General features: G+C 42.1%; 2 protein-coding genes across 4 annotated transcripts in view; both read right to left on the bottom strand.

The window, feature by feature from the left end:
* The window catches only part of LOC140713724 (thymosin beta-10), a 452,521-nt gene that overhangs the window by 144,208 nt on the left and 292,485 nt on the right, over positions 1–15,828 (bottom strand). The gene's annotated exons all lie outside the window — the stretch shown is intronic.
* Positions 1–15,828, bottom strand: part of frmpd1a (FERM and PDZ domain containing 1a) — a 175,401-nt gene that overhangs the window by 7,658 nt on the left and 151,915 nt on the right. The window contains exons 14-15 of one of the 2 annotated variants that reach the window (XM_073024081.1): positions 6,185–6,329; positions 3,117–3,959 (exon numbers count right to left, since the gene is read on the bottom strand). In XM_073024081.1, the coding sequence (XP_072880182.1) occupies positions 3,117–3,959; positions 6,185–6,329 (988 nt within the window). The remainder of the gene's footprint in view (positions 1–3,116; positions 3,960–6,184; positions 6,330–15,828) is intronic. The other variant, XM_073024089.1, reaches the window with a different exon arrangement.

Here is a 15,828-nt window from a genome sequence, read left to right as displayed (position 1 = left end):
CTTTCTTTAAAAGAAAACATATTCAAGTTGTATGCTAAGAGAGGTCTTTAAAATTATGATAGGGTAAATGTAGAGAAATGTTTGTATTTGAGGAGCACCCGAAAGCGAAGGCCGTAGATGTCAGACAGTTACGAATAAAATCTTTCTTTTGCTGGCACTATCTTTAAAATCATCCCTTTATGTTCAGATACTTAACGAGCTGAATCGTGGAACACTTCTCTCACTAATTTCATCTGCCAAATGTCACCCAGTTCACCAGTCTCTCTGTTATTTTGAATTCTTTTCTTAATGTTTGCAGCATTTCTCAGTTTTCTACTGTCACCAAAACTTGAAATAAAGCCTAGTGTACTCGAGTCCAGGTCAATAACATACACACATTGAACATAAAAACCTTGGGGACAACCATGCATAATCCTGTCAAGGTTAAAAGAAACAACTGTTCACCTTCACTCTCAGCTACAACTAATGGACTTCAATTTCACCAACAATTTACAGAAAGGACATATTTTAACAAAACCTTTAAGTACATGTGTACAGTGCACCAACAACTCCTGCTTTATCAACCCTCTCTTCCTGACCATAACAAATGTATCCATACATGCTTTACTCTTATCTGTACTATTTCCTATCTCTGAATGTTCTATCACCAACTGACATTAAATTGCTGAGTTAGTTTATCCTTTTCACTTTTTCTCAAGTGTTCAACCATTGCATTCCAATCTTTAGACACCACAGCCTTATTATGCTTTAAGTTTTTTTAATGCTGTATGCAGAGAAAATTACAGACCACTGGAGAATACTTGTTTGCATCTATACATCTGCAGGGACAATGGGATGTCGATGGCAGTGACTATTTTACAAAGGGCTTGTTTGGTTTATTTATTAACTGTACAGTATTTAAAAATCAAGCAATGCTTTAAATATTACACTAAACTGGTTATTTATTATTATTTTCTCTCTCTGCTAGATTATGTATTGCATTGAACTGCTGCTGCTAAGTTAACAAATTTCATGTCACATGTCGGTGATAATAAACCTGATTCTGATTCTGATTCTGATAAGGGGTCCAAAACTGTTCAGAATACTACAAATGTGATTTGATCAATGTCTTATAAAGCCTCACCATTACATCCTTGCTTATGTATTTTTGCTCTCTAAGAGCTAAGGCATTTGCCTTCCTTATCTCCAACTCAACCAACAAGTTAACCTTTGAGAAATCCTGCACAAAGAGTCCCAAGACCCTTTGCACCTCTGATTTCTGAATTTTCTTCCCATCAGAAAGTCTATACCTTTAATCCTTCTGCCAAAGTGCATGATCATACATTTCCCTACATTAAATTCCATCCGCCACTTCCGTGCCCATTCTCCCAATCTGTCCAAGTCCTTCTACAGACTCCCTGCTTCTTCAGCACTACCTGTCCCTCCACCTATCTTCATATCATCCACAAACCTGGTCATAAGTCATCAATTTGATTGTCCAGATCATTAACATATAACATGAAAATAAGTTGTCCCAACACCAACCCCTGAGAATCACCAGCCTCCAAACAGAAAAGTGCCCTTTATTCCCATTCTTTCCCCCCATCAGTTTGCCAATCCTCTATCCATGCTTGTATCTTTCTTGTAATACCATGGGATTATATCTTGTTTAGCAGTCTCATGAGTGGCACCTTGTCAAAGGCCTTCTGAAAATCCAAATAAGCAACATCCAATGGCAAACACGAGGAAATCTGCAGATGCTGGAAATTCAAACAACACACACAAAATGCTGGTGGAACACAGCAGGCCAGGCAGCATCTATAGGGAGAAGCACTGTCGACATTTCGGGCCGAGACCCTTCGTCAGTCCGTATGGATGCTGCCTGGCCAGCCGTGTTCCACCAGCATTTTGTGTGTGTTGTTTGAACATCCACTGGCTCTTCCTTGTCTACTCTGTCTGTTATTTCCTCAAAGAATTCCAAGAGATTTGTCAGGCAAGATTCCCCCTTATGGAAACCATGCTGACTTTGGCTTATTTTATCACATGCCTCCAACTAACAGTGGAGATGCATGATAATATGGATGTCCACTCTCGCTTCTTTATATATCTGAAAAACTTTTAGTATTATATTATTTTATTTTATTGGCAAGCTACCCTTCATATTTCATCTTTCCTTATTGCTTTTTTAGTTGCCTTCTGATTTGGTTTTTAAAAGCTTCCCAATCCTCTACCTTCCCATTAATTTTTGCTGTGTTATATGCCTTCTCTTTTGCCTTTATGCTGTCTTTGACCAGCCTTGTCAGCCACAGATGCCTCATTCTCCCTTTTGAATACTTCTTTGGGATGCATCTATTCCGCGTCTTCCAAATTGTTCCCAGAAACTGCAGCCATTGCTGTTCTGCCATCATCCCTGCTAGTGTCCCCTTCCAATTAACTTTGGCCAGTTCTTCTGTCATGCCTCTGTGGTTCCCTTTACTCGAATGTAATACTGATACATCTGATTTTAGCTGCACCTTCTCAAACTACAGGGTGAATTTTATTATATTATGATCATTGTCTCCTAAGGGTACCTTTACCTTAAGCTCCCTAATCAATTCAGGTTCATTGCACAACACCCAGTCCAGAATTGCCTTTTCCATACTGGGCTCAACCACAAGCTGCTCCAAAAAGCCATCTTTATTTATTAAGCAATACAGTGGGGAGAAGGTCTTGCTGGCCTTGAAACCACACTGTCCCAGCAAACCCTAACCTAACCTAATCAGAGGACAATTTACAAAGACCAATTAACCTACTCGATATGTCTTTGGACTGTGGTGGGAAACTGGAGGACCCTGAGAAAATCCATGTATTCCACAGGGAGGACATTCTTAAGCCAAAATTGAACTCTGAACTCTGGAATTCTTTGGAATTCTCTGGAATTCCTTCCTACCACCCAAATCATTTATTGCCTCTCCAATATCACCATCACCAGTTATTAAAAAAATAAAATTGATAATATTTAAAGTGAAGAATAATAACAAGTTGTACATCCATATATAAACATGTTTAGGTGTCCTGTTCAAAAACCATGTTCCCCGGGATGGAAGAGATCTGATGGAGAGAACGGACAATCAATTGTGATCATCTTTTTGACCCACCTGCTCCAGCTTCAGTGATTTTTGCATCATCTGGGGTCTCAAATGTAGTAAATCTTTCAGCTGCATCAAAAAATTCATCCTCAGAACTGCTGTCTCGAAAGCCAAGGGGAGGGTCCAGAATAGGGATGATTAGAAACTCACCAGATGCATCCCCATCATCAGTTGACTCCACTGGGGAAGGAATGGGTGGTAACTTGGTCACCATATTGTACTGGGTCAAAGCACAAGCTATGCTCCCTTGTGTATCACTCCCATCCACAACTTCGGCATGCTGCTTCCGGGTTTCTGCAGTAGGGTGATCCGTGCCTAGACTGAGGTCAGACGAGCGGCAAGTCACCAGTTCCTTCATAGCAATGTTGTTGTACTCTGAGAAAGTCTGGGTGGAGATTGGTGATTCTGTTGGAAGCTGAGGAACCCTGATTTCAGATTCCATTGTTCGCTTGCTTGTGGCCTGCTCACTTCCACTCTCCCCAGCGGCAGAATTTTTGTCATCCTCTTCGGAGGAGTCATCATATGAATGCAGGCCGGACAGGCTGCTCATTGAAGTCTCCATCTGTAGTTCTTCCAGTGAGTCAGCAGAACAGCTTCTTTCACAAGTGTCACCTCCCTGACTTATTTCGTCATTAAAGTCTGATACATCTCCTGTACTGCAACTGGTCTCTTCCAGGATATCCTCCTGCATGTAGTCACTGTCTGTGGCTTCATTTTCAGAGTTCTTGTCATCTTCATCTGTCGCAGTCAGTGGCTGGATGAACCCATTTCTCAGTTTATGGACAGACATGTCTACCGATGAGTCCATATCCGACAATGACTCTGAGTCACTTAACCCACGGGTCTCATCACCTGCACAATGAGAAAGGGACATGTCACGTCAAAGAGAGAATCCACTGACAAAAATTTCTGATCATAGAAATGCAATTAATGTTTGCATCCTTTCGGTTTTTAATTATTTCAGGGGAAGTGGTATTGTCTTGGTGTTTTGACTGAGGGATCGCTTTAATGGGAGCTTTTAACTGAGAGAGTTTCACTGATTTTTGACCGGTAATTGTGTGTGCTACTTCACACCACTCAGTTCATTTCTTGTTTCAGGCAAATATTGCATTCACTATTGAAAGAAAATCAGTAACTTCTTAAGAAATGAATATTAGACACAAAGTGTAAGGTAAATTAATTTCTGAAGGTGTTCTGTGAGATTCTTTTCTTATGCATTTTAAGCTGCATCTTCGTAATACAGTAGAATGCACTGAGAATTGTTGTTCGGCAGGAGACAGAGAGTAGGAATAAAGGAATTTATTGGGTGGCAGTCAAAGGAGTGTCACAAGAATCACTGTTTGGGCTCCAGGAGTTCACAAGATATATACGAATGATTTGGATAAGTGAATAAAATGTAGCGCCTGCAAGTAACATGACGTGGGAGGAGGATGCCAAAAGGTTGCAGGGAAAGTGTGCAAATGCACAATAAATTCAGCTTATATTTCTTATTTAGAGCAGGGACTCACCACCTATTTAATGCCATAGACCCCTACCATTTACCAAGGGTTGTGTGGACCCCAGGTTGGGAAGCCCTGATTTAGAGATATAGCACAGTAACAGGCTCTACAGGCCCAGTGAATGTCCACTGCCCAATTACACCCATGTGACCAATTCATCCACAAACCCAGTCAACTTTGGGATGCGGCAGGAAAGATAAATGGTCACAAACCAGTTTGGAACGGTGACAGATTGTGAAAGGGGAGGTGCAAAGAAGCTTGAGTGTCCTTGAAGGGAATACAATTAACATGTACTGGACTAAATCCAGTGAACGTAATGAACACATACTAGATTAAATCCTGGGAATGTAATGAACGTGTACTGGACTAAATCCAGTGAACGTAATGAATATGTACTTGATTAAATCCTGGGAATGTAATGTATATGTACTAGACTAAATCCTGAGATAACAGAACTGACATATGAGATTACGTTGGTTGGATCTATAGTAACTGAAGTAGAGAAGAAGAAGAAGTGTCACATAGAATTATGAATTGTTAACAGAACTCTATATACAAGGGGGGTGGTTGGAAAATCCAGAACCAAGAATCACAGCCTAAAGATGGGGAAAACCTTATTGAATATTTTCACTTAGTATAGCATCCCTGAGCATAGTTGCAGCTAAGAATAACACCATCAGAACCTATGGAGATCCTCTGATACAGGAAGTGCTGACCTCCGGTAAAGCCAGGCAATGAGTGGCAACACGGTACAGTATTTCATTTTGAACACTGCCACCAGATCTCATCCAGGTTATCTGATTAATGACCTACTGTAAATGTGTTTCAATGTAGACTTCAATGTAGAGCAAGAACCCTGGCTGAAAATTTCCTTCTGAACCAGCAGTAGACCTGGGGCTCTGCCCTGTTTGGTATCAGATGAGCAAGGATCCAGCAGGGGATGTTAAATCATGTGGACAATATTACTCCTGGTACAGAGTGGTGCCTTCAACAAGCTACAGTGGGAACCGAGGGCAGAACTCTAAATGCTGTTTCCTTTTCACTTTCTATTCCCCCCCCCCCCATGAATCATTGGATCTAGCTAGCTGCAACACTTAAGGAAGGAGGAACCTGCACGTAAATATTCACATGACTGGGATTTCACAGCTATATCATACTTTTGACTGTAGTAACTGCTGAAAACAAAACTGTAGCAAGCTCACATTAAGTGAAGCTCTCACAAAGATTAATGAAAAAATAGACAGCCTCAAAATTGTACCAATGGAATACACCATAACGTCTGAATTGAAAAACAACTCTCTATTACAGCCATATTGTGCTCAGCTTGGGTTCTGACACACGATTTTCCAATTCAGAACTGGAGCTACAACTCAGAAAACCTTACACTAATCGTAACTGCTCGGAGGTGTGATCACCCTCTCCTTCCATTATGAGAACCTCCAAATTTACAATGCTAGCAAATACAGCAAGAAACAATTCTCTCTTGGACGAGTGACAATAGACATTATTCAGGAAAAAAGAATGTCCAGTGAACAAGTAGAATTCCTATTTACAAATAAACAGTAACTAAACCATTACCTTCCTCTGTGTTAAGAGGCTGAGTTTGATCATTGCCAGGCCAGGTAAAAATGGAGCCTCTGGAGTTCACATAGAGCTTATAATACCCAGCGATGGAACACACAAGGTCCTTAGCATGGTGAGATTCCATTAACAACGACAAGGACTGTGAACAGAGGCATACAGTCAGTACATTCATACAGACCAAACCTTTCACTGGCTAACTCACTAGGATTTGTAGAACATGTCATTTACTAGCTTATCTCAACTTTTCTTCTCATCTTTATCTTAAATAATTGTATGCTACAAGTATCTGGAACTGTAAGCTATTGGAGAGGGCTGCTGGCAATCCAAGAATGTGGGGAACGATGGTGTCCTTCAGAATGGAGAAAGGGACAAATGCGAAGAGGAAAATCCGAGTCAGTTTCAATAAAGAAAAAGAAATGAAGACAAGATGAAAAGTCTGGATGAAAAAGTAAGAATAAAGGAGATATGGGCAGCACAGAGGCAACCTGGGGTCATACGTGACATTCAGGGCTGTCTGGGCGGAGTTTGCAAGTTCTCACTTTGATCGTGTGGATTTCCCACAGGTGACTCAGTTTCCACCCACAGCTCAAAGATATTGTTAGCTTAATTGACCACTGTAATTTTACTCTAGTTTATGTGGCTAAGTACAGGAAACTGGGGCTTTTTATGGAAATTTGAGGAGAGCAACACTGGATTAGAAGAGGATTGGTGTAAGTGGATATTCGAAGGTCAGTGTATCTCAATGAGCCATTGCCAAGTTGTATGAATTTATGACTAAATCATGTGTAATAAATCATTTAGGATACTCTATGTGCTTATTGGAATATTTATTTCCAACTCTCCTGATTCCTCACTTTGCTCTGACTGAATCAAAAACCTTCAGCCTCTGCTACTTTGACAGCTTTAGCCAATCCATCGGGGCAGCCCAAACAATTCTGAGATGGAAAAAAATAGAGAAGTTTCTGCTCACCATCTATCTAGCTGTAGACACTGAGGGAAGTCAGACAATATTTTCCTATCATATCTCCCATGACCAGGTAATTTCTTTTGCCTTCTCTCTCAGCTTAGTCATAAAGGACATATTGGTAAACAAACAGGACTCAAGAACTCAATTCTGAATTGCCTACCATCAATTTTGAGGCTGTTATCCAAGAAGCATCACAGGGTATGACGAGAATGCAGGAATATGCGGGTATTAAGATAAACAGTCAGTCATGATCTGGTTGAATATTGGAGAAGGGCTAGAGGGGTGAATAGCCTACTCATACATTTTTATTCCCTGTTTTACACTCTTCTGCCAGATGCAGCATTCTCTTTCCATCTCTCCTCAGGCTTCTACATATTTTGTATGTCACATTGAGGTCATCCCTGTCTCTACTGAACTCTAGGGGACAGGAGCCTTGCCTATTTATTCACTCCTCACGTGACAGACTCAACACCCTAGGAGTAAATCTGATGAATTCTCACTGAATTCTCTCTATAACCGGTATTTATAGTAGGTAAGATCAAATTTTACAGGTGTGACCTCAACAGGATCCTGTCTAATTGTATTAAACCAACTTTATTTTGTGTGCTCAGATCTTCTAGCAATGAAATCCATCATTCCACTAATTTATGGCATATACATGTTAGTTTTTAGTGACTTATGCACAAAGGATTTCAGGAACCTTTACTTTTTGAAAATACTCAGCCTTTCTGTTTTCCTAGCCAAAGTGGATAAGCTCCCACCTTCCCACATTGCACTACATGTTGCTCGCTCATCCTCGTCACTCTCACCTGCAAACTAGAAATCTTCCCCTCTATTCCCTCACCCAGGTTTTTGATGCAAATCGTGAATAGTGGGGCACTGCTTTGCCGCATTAAGCAGGTCTATCCCATCCAGCCTGAGAAGGATCTGTTTGCCTCGACTTATCTCAACAGGCTTCTGCAAGAACAAAAGAGGCTAAGGGTGCTGAATCATTTGGAATCATTCATTTGATTGTAGAAAGTTAAGCTGACAAAGTTAGAGCCAAAGGTATAACAAGCTCAGCAAGAGGAGGCTGAGTAAGTGAATTAGGTGAGTGAAGACTCAAAGGAAGACACAGGTAAGAGCAGGTAAGATCTTTTGTTGTTGTCCTTAACCCTCAATCCAGTGTAGGCAGAATGGTAGATAAGGCAGTGGAATGCTAACTTCAAGAACTGCAGCTGGAGCTGGATGCACTCAGGACCATCTGGGAGGCTGAAAACCTCACAGACAAGACCTTTACTGAGGTGGTCACTCCCAGAGTGCAGGCTTCAGATAGTAGGTGGGTGACCACCAGGAGAAGTAAGGGGAGAAAGCAGTCAGTGCAGGGTTCCCCTATGGCCATTCCCCTCAACACATAGAAACATAGAAACATAGAAAATAGGTGCAAGAGTAGGACATTCGGCCCTTCAAGCCTGCACCGCCATTCAGTATGATCATGGCTGATCATCCAACTCAGAACCCTGTACCTGCTTTCTCTCCATACCCCCGATCCCTTTAGCCACAAGGGCCATATCTAACTTCCTCTTAAGTATAGCCAATGAACCGGCCTCAACTGTTTCTTGTGGCAGAGAATTCCACAGATTCACCACTCTCTGTGTGAAGAAGTTTTTCATCATCTTGGTCCTAAGAGGCTTCCCCTTTATCTTTAAACTGTGACCCCTTGTTCTGGACTTCCCAACATCGGAAACAATCTTCCCGCATCTAGCCTGTCCAATCCCTTTAAAATTTTATATGTTTCAATAAGATCCCCCCTCAATCTTCTAAATTCCAGTGAGTATAAGCCTAGTCGATCCAGTCTTTCTTCATATGAAACTCCTGCCGTCCCAGGAATCAACCTGGTGAACCTTCTTTGTACTCCCTCTATGGCAAGAATGTCTTTCCTCAGATTAGCGGACCAAAATTGCACACAATATTCTAGGCGCGGTCTCACCAAGGCCTTGTACAACTACAGTAGAACCTCCCTGCTCCTGTACTCAAATCCTTTTGCTATGGATGCCAACATACCATTTGCCTTTTTCACCGCCTGCTGTATCTGCGTGCCCACCTTCAATGACTGGTGTACAATGACACCCAGGTCTCGTTGCACCTCCCCTTTTCCTAATCGGCCACCGTTCAGATAATAATCTGTTTTCCTGTTCTTGCAACCAAAGTGGATGACATTATATTTATCCACATTAACACCCCTTTGGATACAGCTGGGGGGGATGACCTACCAGGGTACAGCAGCAGCAGCCAGGCCAGTGGCTCTGACGCTCAGCAGGGAAGGGTAAAGTCAGATAGGGTGATAGTGATAGGAGACTCGATAGATCTTGTGGCCACAAAAGAGACACCAGGATAGTGTGCTGCCTTTCAGGTACTAGTGTCCAGGATGTCTCAGAGCCATTGCAGAATATTCATAAGGGGCAGGGTAAGCAGCTAGAGATCATGGTGCACATAGGCACCAATGACATGGGTAGAAAGGGGAAGAGGTCCTAGGCAGTGAGAATAGGGAGTTGGAAAACAGGCTGAAGAGGAGGACCTCCAAGGTAGTAATCTCTGGATTACTCCCAGTGCCACACGTTAGTCAGGGCAGGGATAATATTTAATATTTCAGTAATATTGTAAATATATTATTTGATTAAGCATTTATTTGTTTTTATAATTCATTGCGGGTTATGTGTAAAAGTACGTGAATGGAATAGGTCATTATGCCACCACATCCTATGTACGTGCCTCACTAATGAGAAAAGTAAGTAAAAACCATCCTGGCCCTCGTGTTTTTGTTTCAATTTGCTCCTGGAGTTACAAAACATAACAATGGCAATGAGTAACTTTTAAAATGAACCTGAGATGACGATCTACCTGTTGAAGTGCAGCATGTTACTTTTCTTTGTAAGGGAGGAGACAGAGGGTCAGTTAAAGTAAAAGGCAGAAAATGGATGAAATTCATGGGTTCATAAAGAGTGTGTACAGAATGATATTAATAATAAATAAATAAAAAGCAGAAATGGTTGTCTACATCAGAAAGATAGCTGCGTTCGATTGCACAGCAGATAACTGGATGATGTATACTGAATGAATTGAGCAGTATTTTGAAGCAAATGAAATAGCCAATGAAAAGTGAATGCCAGTGTTACTGAGAGCAATATGTTGAAAATATGCAGTATGCTCAGAAATTTGACTGCTCCAACCAAACCAGCCATCATGAGCTTTGCTTATATTGTGATTTAAGAACATTTGGAACCATTGTTAATTGCAGAACATTTTAGGTTTCTTAAGTGGAATCAAAAGGAAGGGGCATCCATTTCTGTGTATGTGGCTGAATTGAAGAAATTGTCTGAGCATTGATAGTCAGTGATGGGCTTAATGATGGACTGAGAGCTCAGTTAGATAGTGAAATCTTACTGAAAGAATTCAAAAACAGCTCCTAACTGAAGCACAACTCATATTTAAAAGAACAGTTGAAATTGTTGTTTCAATAGAAACCATGTTCAGGGATGCAATTGAGTTGCAGCCAGAGGTCGTGGTACATATTGGTACCAATGACATAGGTAGGAGAAGGGAGGAGGTCCTGAAAGCAGACTACAGGGAGTTAGGAAGAAAGTTGAGAAGCAGAACCTCAACGTAGTAATCTCGGGATTACTGCCTGTGCCGTGTGACAGTGAGAATAGGAATAGAGTGAGGTGGAGGATAAATGCGAGGCTGAAGGATTGGAGCAGGGGGCAGGGATTCAGATTTCTGGATCATCGGGACCTCTTTTGGGGCAGGTGTGACGTACAAAAAGGACGGGTTGCACTTGAATCCCAGGGGGACCAATATCCTGGTGGGGAGGTTTGCTAAGGCTATTGGGGAGAGTTTAAACTAGAATTGCTGGGGGTTGGGAACCCAACTGAAGAGATGGAGAAAGAGGCAGTTGGCTCACAAATCAAGAAAGCTTGGAGGCAGTGTGAGAGGGAGGATAGGCAGGAGATAGAGAGGGATGCACTCAGACCAATGGTTTGAGATGTGTCTATTTTAATGCGAGTAGTATTATGAACAAAGCGGATGAGCTTAGAGCATGGATCAGTACCTGGAACTATGATGTTGTGGCCATTACAGAGACTTGGATGGCTCAGGGGCAGGAATGGTTACTTTGAGTGCCAGGCTTTATATGTTTCAGAAAGGACAGGGAGGGAGGCAAAAGAGGTGGGGGTGTGGCACTGTTGATCAGAGATAGTGTCCCAGCTGCAGAAAAGAAGGAAGTCATGGAGGGATTATCTACTGGGTCTCTGTGGGTGGAAGTTAGGAACAGGAAGGGGTCAATAACGCTACTGGGTGTTTTTTTTTTGTAATTTATTTTTTATTGAAGTTCATCATTAAACACACATTTCCATAAGATGTATTTCAGATATTATACCTATAGTCATATTTTTATAGACCACCCAATAGTAACAGGAACATCAAGGAGCAGATAGGGAGACAGATTCTGGAAAGGAGTAATAATAACAGGGTTGTCGTGGTGGGAGATTTTAATTTCCCAAATATTGATTGGTATGTCCCTGGAGAGAGGGGTTTAGATGGGGTGAAGTTTGTTAGGTGTGTTCAAGAAGTTTTCTTGACACAATATGTAGATAAGCCTACAAGAGGAGAGGCTGTACTTGATCTGGTATTGAGAAGTGAACCTGGTCAGGTGTCAGGTCTCTCAGTGGGAGAGCATTTTGGAGCTAGTGATCACAATTCTATCTCCTTTACCATAGCATTGGAGAGGGATAGGAATAGACAAGTTAGGAAAATGTTTAATTGGAGTAAGGGGCAATATAAGACTATCAGGCAGGAACTTGGAAGCAGAAGTTAGGAACAGATGTTCTCAGGGAAATGTACGGAAGAAATGTGGCAAATGTTCAGGGGATATTTAAGTGGAGTTCTGCATAGGTATGTTCCAATGAGACAGGGAAAGGATGGTAGGGTACAGGAACCATGGTTCACAAAGGCTGTTGTAAATCTAGTCAAGAAGAAAAGAAGAGCTTACGAGAGGTTCCGAAAACTAGGTAATGATAAAGATCTAGAAGATTATAAGGCTAGCAGGAAGGAGCGTAAGAAAGAAATTAGGAGAGCTAGATGGAGCCAGACAGGATTAAGGAAAACCCCAAGGCATTCTACAAGTACATGAAGAGCAAGAGGATAAGACGTGAGAGAAAAGGACCAATCAAGTGTGACAGTGGAAAAGTATGTATGGTACCGGAGGAGATAGCAGAGGTACTGAATGAATACTTTGCTCCAGTATTCACTACGGAAAAGGATCTTGGCGATTGTAGGGATGACCTACAGCGAACTGAAAAACTTGAGCATGCAGATATTAAGAAAGAGGGTGTGCTGGAGCTTTTGGAAAGCATCAAGTTGGATAAGTCACCGGGACCGGGTGAAATGTACTGCAGGCTACTGTGGGAGGCAAGGGAGGAGATTGTTGAGCTCTGGCAATGATCTTTGCATCATCAATGGGGACGGGAGAGGTTCCCGAGGATTGGAGGGTTGTAGATGTTGTTCCCTTATTCAAGAAAGGAAGTAGAGATAGCCCAGGAAATTATAGACCAGTGAGTTTTACTTCAGTGGTTGGTAAATTGATGGAGAAGATCCTGAGAGGAAGGATTTATGAACATTTGGAGAGGCATAATATGATTAGGAATAGTCAGCATGGCTTTGTCAAAGGTAGGTGATGCTTTACGAGCCTGACTAAATTTTTTTGAAGATGTGACTTATCACATTGATGAAGGTAGACTTGTAGATGTAGTGTATATGGTTTTCAGCAAGGCATTTGGTGAGGTACCCCATGCAAGACTTATTGAGAAAGTAAGGAGGCATGGGATCCAAGGGGACATTGATTTGTGGATCCAGAACTGGCTGGCAACAGAGGGCAAAGAGTGGTTGTAGACGAGTCATATTCTTCATGGAGGTCGGTCACCAGTGGTGTGCCTCAGGGATCTGTTCTGGGACTCCTACTCTTCGTGATTTTTATAAATGACCTGGATGAGGAAGTGGAGGGATGGGTTAGTAAATTTGCTGATGACACAAAGGTTGGAGGTGTTGTGGATAGTGTGGAGGGCTGTTAGAGGTTACAGCGGGACATTGATAAGATGCAAAACTGGGCTGAGAAGTGGCAGATGGAGTTCAACCCAGATAAGTGTGAAGTGGTTCATTTTGGTACGTCAACTATGATGGCAGAATATACTATTAATGTTAAGACACTTGGCAGTGTGGAGGATCAGAGGTATCTTGGGGTCCAAGTCCATAGGACACTCAAAGCTGCTGCGCAGGTTGACTCTGTGGTTAAGAAAGCACACAGTGTATTGGCCTTCATCAACTGTGGGATTGAGTTTAGGAGTCGAGGTAATGTTGCAGCTATATAGGACCCTGGTCAGACCCCACTTGGAGTACTGTGCTCAGTTCTAGTCACCTCACTACAGGAAGGATGTGGAAGCCATAGAAAGGGTGCAGAGGAGATTTACAAGGATGTTGCCTGGATTGGGGAGCATGCTTTATGAGAATAGATTGAGTGAACTTGGACTGTTTTCCTTGGAGCGACAGAGAATGAAAGGTGACTTGACAGAGGTGTATAAGATGATGAGAGGTATTGATCATGTGGATAGTCAGAGGTTTTTCACAGGGCTGAAATGGCTATCACGAGAGGGCACAGTTTTAAGGTGCTTGGAAGTAGGTACAGAGGAGATGTCAGGGGTAAGTTTTTACGCAGAGTGGTGAGTGCATGGAATGGGCTGCCGGTGATGGTGGTGGAGTCAGATATGATAAGGTCTTTTAAGAGAACCCTGGGTGGATACATGGAGCTTAGAAATATAGAGGGCTATGGGTAAGCCTAGGTAGTTCTAAGATCAGGACGTTTTCGGCACAACTTTGTGGGCCAAAGGGCCTGTATTGTGCTGTAGGTTTTCTATGTTCCTGTGTTTGTTTACATAATTCATTATGGGTTTTATGTAAAATACATGAGTGGTATATGTCATTACGCCAGCACATCATATGTACACGTGTCACTGAAGAAGAAACTAAGCAGATGCCATGCTGGCTCCTGTGTTTTTCTTTCGATTGGTTTCTGGGGTTACAGAACATGGAAATTGGATGATGGTACAGATGGATGAGTGGCTGAGGAATGGATATTGGGGGTAGGGTTTCAGGTTCTTGGATCATTGGAACCCTCTCTGGGGCAGAGTTAACCCCATATTCTTCCATTTTTCCCACACTCACATGCCTATCAAAACACCCCTTCAAAGGCTCCAACGTTTCTGGCTATACCACCACTCCAGGCAATACCTTCCAGGGACCTCTGTGTGAAATACTTGCCTTTCACATCTCCTCTGAAACATTAACTGGAGGGGAGCCAATACCTTGGCTTATGCTTCCCGTGAGGTTTTAAACTAGTTTGGCAGGGAGACGGGAACTAAAGCATTAGGTCAGAAAGTGGAGGGATGGAGAGGAAGTTCGATGACAGCACCAGTAAGAAAAGTAACAGATACACTGGGATGAATGATTCGAAGTGTGTGTACTTTAATGCTGTAAGTATTATGGGTAAAGGTGATTAACTCAGATTATGGATCAGTTCATGGAACTATGATAATGTGGCCATTATAGAGATTCGGTTGAGAGAGGGATGGGAATGGATACTTAAAGTCCCAGGGTTTTGATGTTTTTGAAACTTAGAGAGGGAGGTAAAAAGAGACAGGGGAGTTGCAGTACTAATCAGGGACAATATCACAGAGGAATATAATGAAGGGCTCGTCCACTGTCTATATCAAAGTTCAAAGTACTCTGAGATTCACTTTCTTGTGGGCATACTCAGTAAATCCACAACAGAATAAGAACCATAATATGGGTAGATCTCCAAAATAGGAAGGATGCAAACACTCTGATGGGATTGTACTACAGATCTAACTTGGGAAAGCCAGCAGGGCTTTGTGCGGGGCAAGTCGTGTCTTACTAATTTGATTGAGTTTTTGACCAAGTGACGAGAGTGAGAGTTGAAGGTGGAGCTGTGGAAAGTGTCTACATGGATTTTAGTAAAGTGCTTGACAAGGTCCCTCATGGGAGGCTCATCCAGAAGATCAAGATGCATGAGGTCATGGCCGTTTGGATTCAGAACTTGCTTGCCCATAGAGGACCGAGGGTAGACAAAGGGAGTTATTCCAGCTGGAGTCTGTGATCTGTGGTGGGACAGCTGCTGTTTGTGATGTTCAGTATATAAATTACCTGGATGGAAAGGTAGATCGGTGGCTTAGTAAGTTTGCAGATGATACAAAGATTGGTGGTGCTGTGGATAGCATAGGAGATTGGCAAAGAATACAGCGGGATATAAATCAGTTGCAGATATGGCTAAAGGAATGGCAGATAGAGTTTAAACCGGCCAAATGTAAACTGTTGCACCTTTAGTAAGTCAAATGTAAAGATCAGTACATTGTTAAGGCAAGACCCTAACAGAGTCAATGAACAAAGAGATCATGGGATCATGGAACTTGGACAGAGGGTTGAAGTTCATAGCTCCTTGTAGGTGACTACACAGCTCGATAGGATGGTTAAGTAGGCATATTACATGCTTGGCTTTATTAGATGAGGCATTGAGTTCAACAGTCAGGAAGTTATGTAGCAGCTTTATAAAACTCTGGTTAGGCTG

The sequence above is a fragment of the Hemitrygon akajei genome, chromosome 2, assembly GCF_048418815.1.
Source record: "Hemitrygon akajei chromosome 2, sHemAka1.3, whole genome shotgun sequence".
NCBI classification, from domain to species: domain Eukaryota; kingdom Metazoa; phylum Chordata; class Chondrichthyes; order Myliobatiformes; family Dasyatidae; genus Hemitrygon; species Hemitrygon akajei.
Note: the sequence above shows the minus strand (reverse complement) of the source record. Positions and strands in the feature narration are given on the sequence as shown.